This window comes from Gallinula chloropus, assembly GCF_964237585.1.
Source record: "Gallinula chloropus genome assembly, chromosome: 4".
Classification (NCBI taxonomy): Eukaryota; Metazoa; Chordata; class Aves; order Gruiformes; family Rallidae; genus Gallinula; species Gallinula chloropus.
In genome coordinates this window covers 82005830-82024404 of record NC_140088.1, presented here as the reverse complement: position 1 = coordinate 82024404, position 18575 = coordinate 82005830, and the positions used below count along the sequence as shown (strand labels likewise).

Here is an 18575-nt window from a genome sequence, read left to right as displayed (position 1 = left end):
TCACTGCAGGAACTCCTCGTACTCTTTGGGGAGCAGGGAGCGCTCCCAGGAATCCCTCCTCACCGCTGCTGGTCTGAAGGCTTGCACGGGAGAAGGAGCCATCACAAGGGGCGCCACCGTAGCTTTGGCTCTGCTCTGATGCTGCAATACAGGGACAAAACACGAATGGGCCTTGTGGAGGGAGGCGCTGGGTCAATGTGCCTGTGTGTGCCGGCAGTTCAGCATCCCCCTCCTCAGCTGCCCCATCCCTCCGTGCTGCCCATCCCTCCGCGCTCCCAGCCACAAGGGCATGTTGCTGCTGCCTTCCCTGTCCCACATGGTTATCAGGGAGCTGCCCTCAGCCCTTCTGCAGGGAGCAGGCCAGAAGGGCAGAACAGAGACTAAGCTGGTCAAAGGCAAGAGACTTACCTGCTTGGGTTGGTGTCGCTCTGGGCGCTGGTCCCTGGGCTGGGCCTGTTGCCTGTGCAGAGGCTTGTACAACACGCTTTTCAGGTACTTGTAGAGGTTGCTTTTTAGGTGCAAGGGGTTGTAAGCAACTTCCACTTCCAAGCTGTTCAGGGCACTCTGCTCAGACAGAAAAAGAAGAACCTAGTGGCTGTGAGCTGTGACAGAGCCTGTGGGGTTTGCTGGGGTTTACTTTTTGTTGTTGTTTTGGGTGTTGAGGGTGTTTTTTGCAGGGAGGAGTGTTACAGACACTCCATGCCACCCTGCAGCCATGGGAAAAGGGATCTTTGGCTGTGCTGCTGTCCACTAGGACCACTCTTAGCTGTGTACAGAACAAGAGGCATCTGCAGCCGGGTCTAAATAGACTTATGAGATTCCTTGCAGGATGCAGTCCTGCCCTCCCCATGTCCAAAATCAGCCTACAGGCTGGAACACCCTGTCCGGGCACCGTCACTCTCAGCTCTCTGCTTCAGAAAGCCTCTTCCTCCTCCCCATAACAGACATGCAACACTGCTCCAAAAGATAGGTGTTTGCTGTCTGTGAAGAAAGCTGTGGGATAAGTTGGCTGCTGGGAAGAAGCTTTGGAGTGCTCTATCTTACTCCAGCTGTCACTAGACATTTTCACAGCTGTTTCCTCCTCTACTGCTAAGACCTATAGTGAGGGCTGTGCCACCCCTACCATCACTCGGAGCAGAGGCAGCCAAGTCAGGAGAAGAACATATGGATGCACAGCAGGAAATGCAGGAGCCTGAAGCCTCTGGAAGTGTATTGGAAGTAACACTGAAGCTATTGGAAATAACACTTTATGTATTGCTTTGGCTGATGGCTGAAGCACCTCTGTTTGCAGTCTGTGGAGCCACATGTTCTCCAGCAATGAGGGAGGTGCCTACATCTTCAGCAGCAGCAGCATGTGCTGTGTGTAAAGGCTGATCATTACTCTGATCCCTGCCTGTACAACTGGGGCCCTTTCCACGTGCATTTGTGTGGGGCTGTCCACAACCTACCTCTACAGAGCCCTGCACGCGCTCGGGATGTTCGGTGAGGAGGGCTGGGAAGGAGGACGGCAGCAAGAGCTCTCTGATGGCCACTGCTTTGATAAGCAGAGTAGCAGAGTCAGAAGGGATAATGATGTAGTAGGAATGCACCATGATGTTCCAGTTTGGACTCGTGTTCTGTGGCTCACGTTTGGCCAAAAGCATCCACTTCCTTTTCTAAAAGGCAAAAGCCAAAACCATTGTGAGAGATGGGCAGCAGCCACTTCCCTCAGCACCTTTGCTGCAGGGGCCGCGGGGTTCAGGAGCCGGGACACTCGTGTGCATCGGAGTACGAACACTCTTCTATCCTGCACTGTGGCTGAGGACAGTATGTTACTTGTTTGGGTTTTTTTTTTTAATTGAATGCTAGACAGTTATTAAGAAAAGCATCTAATTTCCTTTAATGACTTGTTAGTAATGGGAGCCTTGGTTAATTATTTTCACAAAGATGTGAGTCTAACTCCAAACCTGACTTTCACACTCCATACCTCCACACACTGGATTTCTGAGTATTCTCTGAGGTTTGGTGTACCTTTCCAGTGTCTTTCCAGCGGATGTATTGGCTGGAAAGATCTACAAATCCAACTTTGACCCATGAGATGAAGTTGCAGCTTTTGAAGCTGCTGAACAGATGTTACTAGATGTGCACTAACTATCGCTTTCTGTGGCAATCCCTCCCCATGAGACTGCAGTTTTCACACACTCACCAGAAGACCATGACACAGAGCATGGAAGCTGTGCTGGTTTATCTCCAGTTCATCCCAGTCTAGCTGCCAGCAGCTTGTGGGCTTGATGATGAAGGGCAGCCCATACAGTACAGACTCACAGACCCCCTCAGATTTCAGAGCCCTGCAAAACACAGCTCGTGTTAGTGAAGCACAGCCAGCATGAGACTAGCAAGAAGACTCTACCAGGAGATAAGCAGCTTGAGTGATGGTGGCAGCATCAGCTGCAATGCTGCTACAAGCAGTTAACATCTGTATTGCCATGGCCTGTCACTAGGAAACCTTGCAGGAAAGCCCAGCTGCAGGAAAAAGAGGCTTTCTTGTTGATTTCCAGATTCCCTCATATCAGCACTGACAAAATCCAATCTCCATGCATTTTGTGTACAAACCAGACTGTTAATCTGGCCTCCTGGGCAATAACTCACCAAGGCAATTACATGTCTGCCTAAGTGATTTTTACTGGATGGTGGTTATCCTTCACTTAAACTGACCTGTGCTCTACTCCTGCACAGAGCTGACGTTCCACCACAAGCACTACTACTGACTTGACACTGCCTGTCCACGGCACACTTCTGCTTCACAGCAGAGCATTGCTAAGTAGCATCAGTGCTTTGGCTGAGGACCATTTACGCACAATTGCTGAGTCCTCTTCAGCTACTGACAGGATGAGAATCATTTTAAGAACATGTATAGTTCAGAAATTAGAGCTGGGTTTTTTTTTTTTTCCTATAAATAAACCTCTGAAAAGACATTGGAGAGTACTGCTCCTCTTGTTATGCTCTGTGCTTGCCAGCCATAGATTGCTGACAGAAAGAGAGTAAATTCTTGTGTGGAGCCACACAGCACTGTGAGACTTTGCTTGCTTTTTTACTACTAGTCAACTAGCTAGCTCAGGCTCTGACACCCAGTTAATTGCTGTGGCCTCACTGGGTAGTGAGAGAACAGCAGAATTATGTCTGGAGCACAGGCTGCAACCTACACAACTTCAGACTGGAGGGAAACAACTTTTGGGTGAATAACATCTGTGGTGCTCATAAAGTGCTCGTGTCGTGGCAACACCAATTTGGAGTCTGTGTGCTTGCCTGCACGTGTGGGATGTGCTGTTCCCTGACACTAAGGATTATGGTGGTTAAGGGTATCTTACATCAGAATTTTGCTCACTGGCACTGCGAGTCTCATAGTGCTTTATAGTGATGGTATTTAGGTCCTAGTTGAAACTACATTCAAAGAATGAAGGCTGCTATTGTATCAGCCTTCCAGTTACTAAGTGGAAAGCATGTAACAACACTTACTTTATAACCTGGAGTTTATACAGCACTGTAGATGGCCACGCTGCCATCTGGCAGGGTGAATTCAAATCTGCTGGTCTCACAGTGCCATCAGCTGTCCCAGAAAGCAGAGCCGGGTCGAGCAATCTCTCCTGCAAATCACACTTCAGGCACACTGTGAGAAGGAGCTTGGGTTAGATTGCTGGAAATGGCAGTGTTCAGCACATGACATACTCAAGACACTTACAAACACCAGGTTACTGCTCTTTAGCAACAGCAACTACTGAGGGAAGCACCCCAGGGAAGCCTGTGACACAAGGCATCAGTCTATCCCCATTTTATGCACATGAGCAAATACCACGTGTTGGCATGTTAGTGAAACCATGGTTGGCTGGTTCCAGGTTTGGCACTAAGTGTCCAGCCCTAGAGGGAGCAGAAGCTTGTTTCCCAACACCATGCTGGGTTCAGGGCCACACATCTCCTGCCAGCCTTTCTATGTGGAGAAAACCAGTATGTTGACGACACAAACTCCAGTATAATGTGTTGCACAGCTGCATACCATTTCTCTGGCCACTACAGATTTCTTGAGTGTGAGAAGGTGAAAAAAACTGCACCTGGCTGCAGTGCTATTTGGTTTGTCTTGCTAGCTATAATGAGGCAAGGCATCAAGTATGTGTTGTGATGAAGGACAATCCCCTTTTAACAGAAGAGTGTGATTGCCTGTGCTGAACAGAAGGCTGTTATGGCAGGTGCTACATGAATAAAAAGCCACACCAAGCTTTCCAATCTGCTTGCTGTGGAGCTTATCTGCAAAAGCCACCACCAGCAACTCTAGGTGAGCTTTGCTTTCAGTCTGGAACTGGCCTGTGGATCGCCAGGAGAAAACAAGTGTGCTTCTGTTGTAATGGTAATAGAATTTGCACCAGTACCATACTGGAGTGGCAGATGGTATGTTGTTAGAGAGGCATGGAAAAGGGATTGCCAGAAGGGCATGTGGGGATCCTCCTGGCACTGCAATGGTAACAACACAGTTAGCAACAACTTGACAGGAATCACTTATGTCTGTGGTTGGCGTTTTCAGTGCTTGCCCAAGGATGGATTAGGGATTTGGATTTTAGACTAGTAAAGGGAAAAAAATTTACATATTCCCTATAAATGTTGATAACATTGTGATAACTGTTGGCAGCTCTGTCTAGAATATTAGCTATTTTAGTGCTAAATCAACAGATACAAATACAAGCCGAGACCCTTTGTAAGACAACCAATATTTAAGTGCCACTTTGGCACAGACTTTTAGTATCAAACACAAGGAACACAGTTTTTAGGGCTATACTGCTGAACCAGAAGTTCCTTAGCTGTCAGGACATAAGGCCCAGTTACCTTGACCAAGAGGCTGTGAATTCACATGCACTTCAAAGCACTTTTTTGCTGCCAAATGGAAACAAATGAGCAGCCACAGGACATGGCAGCAACCTAGAAGCATTCTATGCAAATGGCCCCTCTCAGCCTGAGACAACAGGAACTCCAGCTTTCAAAGTCACACAGCCACCTTTCTTGGATCTCTAAATGTGAGGGAACGTGTCCATAGGACAGGCATGGGTAATCTTTAAGGCTGTGGGATTTAGGAATTCCCTCCAGAGTGGGAGAGAAAAAGAAATACTTAGGGTAGTCTTGGGTGCAGTGGCACGGTTGAAGCCTCCTGATGGAAGAAGGAGATGGAGGTGTTCTCTCTCAGTGCCATAGTCATGTAGCCATGTTTTAAAAAGCATCTCCAAGCTGATGACATTATTCTCTATGGTTTGCACATCAATGTCCATTCCCAGGATAGCAAGGTCTGCAGGGGGAAAAAAAAGGTGGAAAAGAAGTACTGTTCAGCCACAGAAAAGAACATTCTTCTGCATTTTCCACTACATGTCCTTAGGCACACAAGTGCTTTCACCTATGAAGCGCTTCAGAAGCCATTACCATGCAAATCACAGCACAGCACTGTGATGCCAGCCCTCTTCACAGGACGTTGCTAGAAGTTAAGCTGCTCCACAGGCCACACCAACACCATTCTCATCAATGGGGTGGGTGGACTTGCTACTACCATCTTCAGAGGGCTAGCTGTGACCATTGCAAACCATCCTCTGATGTGGTCATCTTAGCACTGGCATCAGAGACTCCTCTCAGTTTTAAACCATTTCCTCCCTTTCTCTAAGCAAGGGACACTGGGTATGTGGATATGAGAAATCACAGGCCGCAAAATGTAAACACTGTACTAGTGAGGAATGCTGGAGAAGTGCTGGAAAAGTACTCCTCATACAGCAGAGGATTGTTACTTTGCAATATGGCCCTGTGACTAAATAGCTAAACACCCTCAGTGAATGTTTAAAGGACCAGCTAGTTGCAGACCTGAGGAGAACGGAAGCAAAACTTGACCTGGACCTGACTGACACAAAGGCCATCCTTCAACATGCTACTGCTGAAGTGCTGTTTGCTAACAGCAATCCCACAGTAAAACATCCTTGCAGGAATTAAGAGGAGAAAGTAAAACTGTTTTCAAGGACATAACTACTACTTAAGTTACCGTGTTGGAAGTGCAGAGCAAATGTGTATGTTCTAGTGACAACATGTAGGAGTGGAGAAATGTAGGCTGGGCAGTGGAGACAGGGTGGTCACAAGCAAGAAGGTCACAAACCCTTGAAAGAAAAAAAAACCCAAACCCCAACTCCAAACTAACTCAAAGGTGCATCCAGATGGGAAGGCAGCACAAAGTCTAGCAGATTAAATAAATAAAACTGACAAATAGTATGAAGTGAAAAAGGCGATTTGCAGAACTGGTAAAGGCCAGGATCTGTATCACATGCAAGCACTGACCTTCGTCAGCAGACGGTTTGGCCATGCTCATATGCTTTAGGTGTTTGCAATTGCAGGAAAGACATAATAATAAGAAATCTCATGTTGTCAATCAGAGGCCAGCCCCCTGCACCCTGCCAGTTACTCCCACACACTGTTCCCACCACAAATGCTGTTATCCATTGGGCTCTCTATGGGACTCAGATTACATCTTTGCTCCAGCCTACGCTCTGACAAGCCCTAATATTAAAGAAACATTGCAGATTTAGTCTCTGTCCCTCAGAGGAGATGCTTTGCAGTGTTGAAAAAGCAATCCTCTATGCTTGTCATGTGGTCTTTGTCTAGAAATGCACTCTCCCAGAGAGGTTGCTCTTGTGAAGAAAACAGCAAGCATTTATCATCCACAACAGGCTGTTCTTAGCACATTCCGAGCTATTCTAAGACTTACCAACTGTGGGGCTTCAAAATATCTCAGTCTTTTCTTGCTGCATTAATCTGGAAATGAGCCTGTGAGAGGGGATACCATGTTCCTGCCTTCCTTCTTTTAGTACTACAGGAAATTGTAACTGTATGTGCCTTTATTTTTTTTTTAATATTTATTTATTCATTTATGTACACCACCTCCCCCCCCACTATGATAAATGAGAAGAAATTTTCTAGGTGAGCTGAAAAATCAGGTGCTTTCTCAGGATGCCAATTTTTCATCTCCCATCTTCTTGGCTTTGGAAGAAGTGATTTGTACTCTAGTCCTATGTGACAGTAAAAGAAGACATTTAACATTTATTAATTGTCCAGGGGGAACCCTGGCAGTAGGATTTCACTGCAGGAGCTGCGGTGTAAGCAAGACAATGAGATGATCTGAGCCTTGGAGGTCTCGTGGATCCAAAAGAAGGAAGCAGAGTAATACCATATATTGGAGTCTAAGAAGAAAACACAAGCTTCTCACAGAATTGTCCATAAGAGTGCCTTTAAATCATGGAACACAAGTCCTTTTATCTGGCACCGAAAGCCCGAGCCAAGTCTCTCAGCTGCTCCCTCCCTAATGGCTAAACCTCCAGCTTGTTGCCTGTGCCTTCCCCAGTACATGTGTCTGTGTTCAATACTGCACCCAGCAGCATGTTCAACACTACAGGCTTTTTCTAGCACAAATGGAAATTTTTGGCCTTGACCAGATATATAACAAGGTCATTTTAAGATGGCTGTGTCTGTGTATCTGGGATTTGCCAAAGAAGTTTCACAGAGACAGGGAACAACTGCTCAGACATGCCCCAAACCCTGTCTTTTTCCTCATGTTCATTAATTGGAATTTGTCTAATGCTTTTAAATTTCCCTTCCAGAATTCCTTAGAGGGTTGGGACAGGAGGAGGGTGAAAAGCCCAGTATTTAATTCCAACACCTGTATCTCAAAATAGCTTTTCCACTCGCACAAATGCTCTGCAGATCTACCTGATTTCTTCAAAGATCAAGATAGATGATAGACCCTATAGCACTGATAGACCCTATAGCCTGTGAAAATGGGCTTGCTTTTTCTTTTCCCAGGGCAGTGTGAGCCCAGACCAGTTTCCTGATTTTGAACAGGTTTTGATGGAAGAACGTAATGGAGGGATTTGGGACTGTTTCTTTCAAAAACAATGGCTTATAGAGTACACAAAAATTAAAATTTTAGTTGTTCCTGGAAATTTTGGCAACTTCTTTCATTCCAGTGTGCCCTGAATACCAAGTCATAATTGTTAACCAAGTTTCAGAGCTTCCAAACATCCTTTTATCTAAAAAAGCAAAAAGCCCAATCAAATTTTCAAGGCAGCTTTTAAACAGAGAAGATCACAGAAGATCTAAACATAAACATAGTTCCCAGCTCCTTTAATTCTTAACTGTTCTCCTGCAGTATAGCTTTTATATACTGGTGTATATAGATATATAAAATGATCTCAGTTTTGTTATCAGCCTTAAAGCAACAGCTTTGTTCTAAGCATCAGAGAGCGTGGGATTGTTTTTCCCTATCGCAGTGTGACAGCAGCTCTCAACCAGCATCTCTTGCTGCATTTGCTGAAGCGATTTTGTTACCTGCTGTGGGTTTCTTCAGTGCAGCTGATTGTCTGGTGAATGTTCTCAGGGTGTGCAGCAAGCTGTCACCAGACTTCTTCCATTTGAAAAGGAAGCTTTCATGATGCTTCTCAAAGTGTTGTGTAAGAGTGTGTCATGCTGTGGAAACCTAACAAAAGGTAAAGCTTTGTTTCCTATTCAATCCTTCCATGTTTCAGCATCAGCCACTGTTGGGAATCCCACACTCCACATGGGGTTTTCAGTATGTGTCTTCTCTTTTTCTGCCTGTTCCTAATCAGTTCAGTCTGTGCCATGTTGCAGGTCACTCCAGCTTGGTTTAAACACCACTACCTAAACTCACACTGGAAACATTTTTGCAAAATATGCTTAAAATCTGACTTTTGTGTTAACTTGCACAGCTTAACTGCACACAGTGAAAGAAATTAGCATCTTATTTCTGAGGTCTGGAGAGAACTACTCAACGCTGCTGCTGCTGCATGCAAAGAGCTGCTTGACTGCACTAATGTTATACCCAAGTACTTAACCCATCTGCTGGTAACAAAACTTGTGTCCTTGGGTGACAAAGGAATAATTCTAGTAAAAAGGAAGAGCTACAGCTCTTCCCTGATAAGTCAGTCCATGTTTCTATTGCTTCCAAACTTGGCATTCGTGCTAATGGGTGGCTGTTGCTGGTCTGTAACAGATTTCTCCACCTTCTCTCTTTACCTTAAAATGTCTTTCTTTCTAAAAAGTTCTTGGTTCTCCAAAACCTGTGGGCTTGATTTAGAAGTCTAATCAAACTGTAACCCTGTGTTATGAAAGGAATAAATTTAGGTCATCTTCTCAAAGTCTGTCAGTTCTTGAAAGGGAGTAGAAAAAAATCCTTTTTGCCAGTTGTGCAATGGCCAAGAGAGTTTTCTCCCAGGAGAAATATGACATGCAGTCCTTTAAAAAGAGAAGGTTAATGTATCCAAGTTGACTGGGATACCAAGTTGAAATACCAGACAGACCATTTTGGTCTATTCTACCAAGTTGGTCATTACAGACAGAAGGTGGATGTATTTATGGAAGATGGGTGAAGCTAGGAAAACATGTTCCTGCTCCTGAAATCCAGAGTTGTGGATATTGAGGCAAGAGAGAAACAAAACCTTGATTCTAAGTATGTTTTAACAGAAGGTTCTGGAGAAGCAGGATGTTTGGCTTAGGGAAAAACATGTAAGGATTACTGCAGTGAATGTCTGAAGTTAGATAAGGAGGCACTCAGCCCCTTGACCCCAGAAACATCCGTGCAAGAGAAAAGGGAGCAATGCCAGCAGCAGCTGCCCTCTGCCAACCCTCCTGCCTGACAGGAAGGCTGTTTTGAAAGCAATACCCAGAATGGTTGGATTAAAAAAGGTCTGGTCAAAAGGTGCATTGGAGCTTCCTGATTTGGGGACCAGATTTAAACCATCACTTTTGAAAACCTGGGACAGTGAAATAAAAGAACTTTGAGGAAGTTTGGCTAGCAGGACATAGCTAATAATTGATCCTTACGAAGCAGAACATGAGGTCTGGCAGCTGGAACAGCAGAAAGAGACAGAAGCCTACAGTGATGTAAAGACTTTTTGTGAAATCCAGGCAGAAAATATTTCCATTCTCATGGGTATTCATGGAGGCCATTAACTGTTAAGACCTCAAAAACAAGGATGATAGTGCCAACCAGGAAAAGACCTGAAATTCTAGCACTCTAACCTAAAGCCCTAGAGCAGGTCAGAAGAGATTTTGAGAACAATTTACTAAAGCCATCACAAACAGCTTAAATTTTTTTTCAGGCTAATCAGATTCACATTTTAAGATCTCTGGGCTCTATGGTAGAGCTATATAAAACAATAACAGAAAAATTAAATTGGAAACTGTCATTTGCTTCCAATAACCTGAGATGGGGAGGGCTCAAAATGAATTTCTAAGGCAGAGGATTTTAAAAAGAGATGATTTTTTAATGTGCTTCAAATATAAATTCAGGATGCAATGTCACAGCAATGCTTTGGATATTAAAAATGCAAGTAGGTTCAAACAGCTCCCAAATAAAGTAATGAAAGAAATATCCATGGAGGGACAAACATCTTAAGTGCTGCATCACAGTATTTATTTGGTAGGGGGGTTGTGCTGCAATTGAACACAGCACTAATTCTTGCACTTCCTGCATGACAGATCTCACAACTTTAATGTTCTTTACTGTAATTTTTTTTTTGCTTTTCAGAAACAGAGGAGAGGACCTCCAACAGGTAAAAAAAAAACCCTCTTCCTAAATTAGTTGTGTTCCTTTTTCAAATTATTTGGACTGTCCATTCCCTGATGCTCCTCTTTGAGAGTAAATAGATCACCTGAATAGATTACTTCTTCTCAGAAGTACAAGACTCAGAAAATCAGCGTTTTATAATCTGAAATGTCAGTGCTCTTTATGTTCCTGTTCATGTTTTCACTCCATTTATTGGGTGAAGGGGCCACACAACTTCACTTTTAAACACAAACCAGTGGGGTTTTGCATGCTCTGAAGCAGTCTTGTGACCGAGAGGCACGCAGCATCCCCTGCTCTGTGGTGTCTAGTTTTTGAAGGCTTCCCCACAGGGCTCTGTTCAGCACCAGCTTGATGCAAAGTGCTGATGCTAATCCTCCTCACTTGAGAAGCCAGAATTTGCAGCCACCCAGAATACTGTCCTCCTCCCACATGTGCTGTGCTGCAGGTGGGAGAAACCCAGCGTAACGTCCTGGTATTTAGCAGTCATTTCACCAGCCTGGAGGAAAAGCTGAAATAAGTGGGCAGGTTTGAAAGGTGGGTAAAACAAAATACAGGCATGAAAGCTGCAGTTATAGCAGCATTACTGCTCTGGACTTTGGATTACCACCTTGCTGGATTATTTAGAGTCTGGTCAGCACCTTTTGCTTTGAAACAAAAAGGTTCAAAACAGGAGCTAACAGGAATTTCTGTTTCTGATTTCCTCATTATTACAGCTTCAATTCTTACTGCTGAAAACTGTCAGATTAAGGGGAGTTTGAATTCAGAGTCAATCTGGGAATTGGGGTCTGACTGACAACAGTCAGGGTCTGGGGTGTGCTCACTCTTTCATTAATGAAACATGTGGGCAGGTGTGTGAGGGACAGGGCAAAAGGGAATCTGGGATCCACCTAAACATTCCCAGCCCCTACTCTGCCAACTGACCAGAAATTTGCTACTGCATCCTGAAAAGAACAGGTAAGGCAACAACATCCAATGTTGCCTGTCACTCAGCAAAAAACATATTGTCATTGCTAGTAACAGGTCTTACACTAACTTTGCAAGGCATCAGGACCCAGGTTTTGAAGCTTGTTATCAATAAACTCATGGTGAGAACCTGCTGTGTGAATCAGAGCTTGGTACCAGGTGTGTCTTGCTGCTGGGGAGTTTAAGGGGAGATATGGATTGGACAACAGAGGCTGTAGATCTACAAAGATCTCATTGATAGAGGATTGCTGGTTACTGAAGAAGTACAATTTCAGAAGCTCAAGCAAAGCTGCTTTAAGCAGCAGCAGAATAAGAATGGCATCAGTGACCAAAAAACCTAATCAATGGGGTAAGTACCTGATTTGGTCTGGGAAAGTAACTCTTCCCAGCATTGTGTGATATGTAGCCTAGGGAAAATACTAAAGGCTAAGAACTGTGCAGAAACCAAGCACCTTGTAAAAGGATGAGATCCTGAGTTGGTGAGGGGGAGGTTGTCTCTGTAGGGTAACTGTAAATGGCCTGCCTGCTTCTCTCTTGCCTGACTACCTGTTTCAACAACTCTAGTTGTCTCTGCCTGCAACAAGGACCTTTTGATCAGCTGGTTAGTTGCCCAGGGTGATGTCAGTAGTAGTATGTGCATCTGAGGTATGTGTAAACTATGTATTGTACATTCAGTCAACTTTAAGTAATGCCAAGAGATTATGTGTGAAGTCTGTGTTGCCCAAATGTGACAAAGCCCAGAAGTGCTGTGGTACAAAGCCTTTGCTCTTCCTCTAGGTACAGTAGTTCCCACTTACACCAGTGACATGAAATGGCTCAAAGTAGCATGTATTGGACCAGAGCAAGAACTAGTGGTTATCCTGCTGTCTAGTGCCATAACTTCCCCAAGTACCCTGTCAGTCTCATGCTCACCATTGCTGCTGTGCTCATCTGTTAGCATGTGCTGTTCCACATCCTCAGGCTCGAGAAAGTCTCTCTTCAAAACCTCAATGACTTGTATTCTTTGTAGATTCACAAGGTCCACATCTTTTATTTTCCTTTCCAGCTGCTTTACTATTTCTTTGCTGGGCTGGCTAGTCAAAATTGTGATCTGAAACACAAATCAGAGTGCACAAGAGCTGCTTCAGCCCTAATCCTCTTTTGATAAGCAGTGGTGCCTCTGTTTGAATGCCACAAATCCCACTATGGAGAAAGAAGTCTTGCTAAAATACCTATTCAAAAGCAGATATATTTATTTATTTTTAGCTCTGACTTATATTCAAGCCAATGTGAGATGGATTGAGAGGAACACCAGTTGTGCTGGAAGAAGGTGGAACAATGCATAGTGTCCATTTTATACTTTGTGCTTATGGTCAGTGAGTCTGTAGGGGAGTCTTATGGTCTGTGGGTGTATAGGCAGGACTCTACCTGAGGGAATGGTGCCACTTCCTATTACTGCATCAATTACAGTAGATTAAATTTCTCCATCTCACTTGAAAGCTGAATGGGATTTTTTTTTAAGAAGCTTATAGTATATCCTTGTTGTGTTTTGGAGTGATAGAGCAACTTAGGTGGGAATCTGGCTAGGGTCAAACCAACACAATCCTAAAGATGCTTCTTAAGAAAGTAGCAGTAGGTGTGAAACTGTAGGCTGAAAGGAAAGCTGTGCCCATCAGTACTGTGAGTGTCTTTGCCTTTGACACAGTTCTGTGAAAGGAATCAAAGCTGAAAAAACATCCAGTCTCAAGTGCCTGGAAATTAAAATAATTTTTCTATACTGTAAAGCAAGTTGGCCTCCACAAGCAACTCAGACTTGAACCTGTCTTGTTTCCATGAGCATTCAGATTCCCACATGGGGGTTTTTGGAAGGCTTTTCTTCATTACTCTCTCTCCCCCACAGACTTTACATTCCACACAGGTTATCATCTTAATGTTCTTAGAAGTGGCAAGTCTGGTGGATGGCTCCCTCTACCTTCCCTACACGTTCTTACCTCCACAGAGCTGTTTGTTGAGCCTCCTGCTGTGGTGTGTCTGCTGTATTGTTTGAACTGTTGCAGCCCATCCTGCACAGCTTGTACCACCCCGTTCCCCCCCTGTGGGAAGCGGCCTTCTCCCGGTAGCGAGCGGAGCTCCGAGATGCAGGACTGGATTCGTGCAAAGCTCTCTCTCACTTGCTGCAAAACAGTATCAGTTAAAGTCACAGACTGGAAGTGTCAAGCCCATCATAGGAAACAGTTTTCTGTAATGTGGAAGGGGGATTTTGGATTCACAGCACTGAGGTAAGACTGGGCACAGGAGCCTAGTCCTAAAGCAGTGAGTAGTGAGATGACTGAAAACCAGCTGGTGGTTATGCCAGTAACAGCACATGGTGCCCCCTCAAGTTTTCAGCCATCTACCTGTTGCCTGCTGCTAGCCAAAATGTAGTAGTGTGACATGCCCCTCTGGTCAGGCCCTGCGTAACAGAGGCAGAACTTGAGGTGTAAATAGGAGCACAGAGGCAGTGCAGTATCTCTAGGCCATAGTCAGCTCTGCCATAGCCACACTCCTTTGCTTGTCTGGCTGTGGGTCTCTGGAACCTGTGTTCAGGAGGGTTTGGGGTCAGACTGGCAGTGAGTTCAAGAAGGGGTTCCACAAGCTCATAGACAATAGGTCCAGAAGCAGATACTATGAGGAATATCTTCAAATCATTCTTAATACGACAGGAGCCAGGGGAGTATGAGGAGAATGAACTGCAGAAAGTGATTGGACTGGGACACTTCCCCAGAAGAGCCTTTCATTTTGAGACTGAGCTGGTGGACTGTTGGTCTGACTCAGGAGGGCATTTCTTAGGCTCTTGCAGTGCTCTCTTGGGGCATTGAGCACAGCAATTAATATTAGATAAAACAAACATTGATGGAAGGTCTGTGGACCCTCCTGCTTCAAAGATGAGCTACCAGAGGAAGTGGTAGCTGTCATTTGTAAAAATGTTTAACTCCTTCAGGCAACAGCTACTGCTGTACAATGGCTGCCCTGAGGACAGCAGGTCTGGCTTATTATGGCAAGAGGAACACTATAGATGCACAGATTATTAACCTATTGTGTGCCATCATGATGCTTGGTGTCACTTTCACTGATTGGAGGATATAGGGCCATGTTTGTGCTGCCTGATGTGGTGAGTTAGATTATCTGCAGTCCAGGGCCACTCAAACCTTATATCACATGTTGCTCAGCAGTCCCTTGAACTTGGTATTGCTTTATACTGGTCACCTACATCCACAGAATGCAGTCTGAATATGAGCCAGGCTGGCCAGGAGCATAGCAGACCCCTCTCATCACTCTCTCCATGCACTACTAATTGAGGCTAACTGGTATGTATTACCCAGCCATGGCCTTTCCTCAGTGTAGACATGACAAAGAAAGGTGCACCCAGGATCCAAGGTGTGCCAAGTATCTCAGCTACTGTTCACACAGATGTTGGCTCCCCTGAGCTTCAACAAGAACTCAAAGGAGTTAATACCCAGCAGGTAAACTGGCAAATTTTGGCCATAGAAGAAGTTTAGTGATTGCTGCCAAATCTGCTTAAAGCAATATAAGACACTGGTGCCAGAGGTCACCTTCCTTGCAGAAGAGGAAATAGATGAACCTATGACTCATTTACTTCAGATGCTTGGAGCTCCAACTCACTGAACCACTCCTGAGCAGCCATGGCTTACAGCATGGCCTTTCAGCGTGACTAAGTTAGGAACTGGGTTCACACACAGCTGTCTCTGATGGTCCTGCAAATAAGGTGGGGAAGAAAGCTGGGCCAGCTCAAACCTTGCCTCACAATGGTGAAGACAGCAGTCTTAAGGAAAAACACCACACTTTGTACTCTGCAGTGCAAGAAGTGTCTGGCCCGTTATGTCAGTCCTGCTGTGAGGTTAGCAATCTTTGATAAATGCACAAGCAGATGCAGCCAGGAGCCTCTTCAGAGTGCTACAGCAAAATTTCCTGCCGTTCAGATGTCTGCCCTGCAACCCCAGGAGGCAGTTGTAGCTGATGTAGATGTAAATGAGCTGGCTCAGGTCAAGCACTACTCCAAACTGGGGCAGAATAGGCCTTCACAGGGGCCACAGGGCAGCCTGAAGTCCAGTTAAGTACCTGCCCTCTGAAATGGGCACCAGCAGGGTTGTGTTTTCTCTTGTATATGCACAGCTACTTGAAATGTTAACTTGTGTGAGTCTATGCAAGCTGTAGTTTCAACTCTGGAGTGTGCTTGGGACACCAGCTAGGCTTCTAAGCAAAAATGGTGGCATTTAACTGCTGACTACACCCCTGTTCCAGACACTGACACCCAGCTTGTCATGTCTCTTTACATGTGACCCTATGTGTGACACAACTGCAAGAAATCATAACTTCACACTGTACATCCAGAAAAAAAAACCCAAACATTTTAATCTGCAATTGCTTCCAGAGAAAAGCTACCAAACTGAGCTGGCCACGAGCTGGGGTAGGCACCATGCTCACTGCCCCATCTGGCTCCTTCCACGTGTTGTACTCTCACCTACTTCACTTTAACTTACTAGTTCCTGTAGTTGTTGTCTTCCTTGTTTCTTTTTCAGCCCTTCATGCCAGGGAGGCTCTGGGGGATGGCTGCCCATCCCGAGGGAAAACCACTATGAATGGGGCCCACCAGCTGGAGGTGCTTGCTCAAAGACCTTACTCAGTCCCACACTGAAGTTCCATGTGCACTTCCCCTCATCACTGTCATTTGTCCTCCACCAAATAACCCAAAAAAGACAATTTACTTTCTTCCTGGTTTCCTTTTCTTTGGAGTCTCCCTGCCCTTTCTAGGGAAGCTCTTTAGACTTTGGTCAGAGTTAGGCCAATAGGGGAGACTAGTACAGCAGAGACCATAAACAAGTGCCCAGGAAAGACTAAGAAAAAGGTAACCAAACATGACACCTCCCTGTGTACTTTTCCAATCTCTAATGTCATGTGATTTGTTTCATAAGCAACCTTTACTGTAACTCTATCTTGGTTCCTCACTGAGAACTATAGATTTATTGTCTTGCTAGATCAGAGAGTCAGTGTGACACAAGCAGCATGCTCTGTTGAGATGAAGGGGCAAATTCAGGAGTATAAACAAACCACTGGAGCCTTGATATTTCTGATGGTGGCTGAAATGGAACAGATGTTTATCAGATAGAGATGGAAATGTGTTAACAAATCCCTGGAAGCTAAAGCCAGTAAATGCAAATTAGAAACCAGGTGCAGGTTTCACAATGACAATGATTAACCACTGGAAAAAATGATCAAAGTACTTGATTCTCCATCTTATAATATTTCCAGATCAAAATTAGGTATCTTTCTGAAGGAAGAGCTTCACTGATGGGTACTTTAGTGAAATGTAAAAGCCTGTAATGTGAAGGAAGCTGAACAATGATCTAAAGGATCCTTTGCCTTTAAAAACTGCTTATCAAAATGAGGATTTGTTGTTTAAATAAAAAAGACACCCTGTCACAAGCAGAAGATTCATATGATGTGACATGTAGAGGGATTGTGTCCAAGTGCAGTTGTGCTCTGGTGAGCTCTGATTACTGAACAAGACCTGAGGTTGCTGTGAGCCAGCACGTGTTGGATCAGTGTCAGGACATACCTAGTGAGCAAAGAAGCAGGTGTTTGGCCCCAAACACTTACAAATTAGCTTGGACATAATGCAAAAATCACAGAAAACGGGCCTGGAAGCAGTTGTGAAGCAGATTACCTAGTCCACCCTACAGTGACATGCCAGGATGTAAATTCATCCTAGGAAGCCAGACAAGTGTCTTGCTCTTAAAGCTGCCAATCAGGGTAATTTCAAAACATCCTCAGAATATGTCTCTTTGGTATCCCCTTAGTTACCCTTGTCACATTATACCCTAGTCTATAAAGTAAACACCACCTTTAGCCAGTCTTCCACTTTCACCATGATATATTTTTCCCACCTTAGGGATGTGGTTTACCAACACTTGGTAGTGTTGGGTTTGTGGTTGGACTCGATCTTATGGGTCTTTTCCAACCTAAAGGATTCTATAATTTCAGGTTATTTCTCAAATTCAGCAAAACCTATTTTGGATTCTGATCCTTTCCTCTTAAATGAGGAACCCCTCCCAAAGTGGTAAGTTTTGTGTAACATACAGACCGTTTGACCTCCAAATTATTACAGCTGCAGAGTTGTGTTTGATAATGGTGATAGAGAATCAGTACAGACAGTGCATTAAGTCTTAACAACAGATGCCTTTGGAGGGAGCAGTAGGAAACCTGATTTATGCACTTGGCCAACTTCACAGCTCACAATATGGCACTCCCCCTCTGAAACATCATCCTTTCATAAAATCCACCTCTTCCATGAAGCCTGTGAAACTAGGCTCTTTGAAAAGGATTCATTTTTTACATAGAAATTTGTAGTATATCACAGCTTTTTGTTTTACTGAACTCCAGCCATGTATTGTGGTCGTGTTTGTTAGATCCCAGGGGACACGACTTCACACATACCGTAAAGGGAAGCAGACACTCCTGCTGGTGCTGCACCACGTAGAGGCTCAGCAGGGGAACGCGGCAGGGCCCTGCCAAACTGCATGCCAAGCAGAGTGTGTTTTCCAGAGCTTCAGAGAGCAAGGAGCAAGTGTTGGTCCAGGAAGGGGATGTGACATCCACGATGAGAATCCTTGATGGCTGGTGGCAGTGTGCTTTAGGAGCAGGAAATGTCCTCCGTGTTTCTGAGGGCACTTTTCTAGAATTCATGGCTTTTGAATGTGGGTATTTGATGCTCAGTCCTCCATCTGCATCTGAACAGGAAAAAAGGACAAATAATAGCAATGAGTGAGGTGCTTCCTTTTCCCACTCACTGAAAAGCAACCTGAGATGTAGCAGACAGTAATGAATTAGAGTCCTAATTGCTTCCTCCAAAGCAATCACTGTCCATGCTCAAGACAAGTGTATCCAAAGACAAGCAAAAATGCACATGGTGAGAAAACAAAATGGTTCAGCTAAGGAAAATGCC

General features: G+C 44.7%; 1 protein-coding gene across 1 annotated transcript; it reads right to left on the bottom strand.

Annotated features, from left to right (window-relative positions):
* On the bottom strand, window positions 1-18316 carry M1AP (meiosis 1 associated protein; the record flags this gene model as incomplete). Its single annotated transcript, XM_084263271.1, has 9 exons — window positions 1-141; window positions 409-564; window positions 1449-1655; window positions 2186-2327; window positions 3496-3646; window positions 5132-5305; window positions 12506-12683; window positions 13564-13746; window positions 18068-18316. 9 exons carry the CDS (start codon window positions 18314-18316, stop codon window positions 1-3), a joined length of 1581 nt encoding a protein of 526 aa, XP_084119397.1.
* Window positions 18317-18575: the final 259 nt, after the last annotated feature.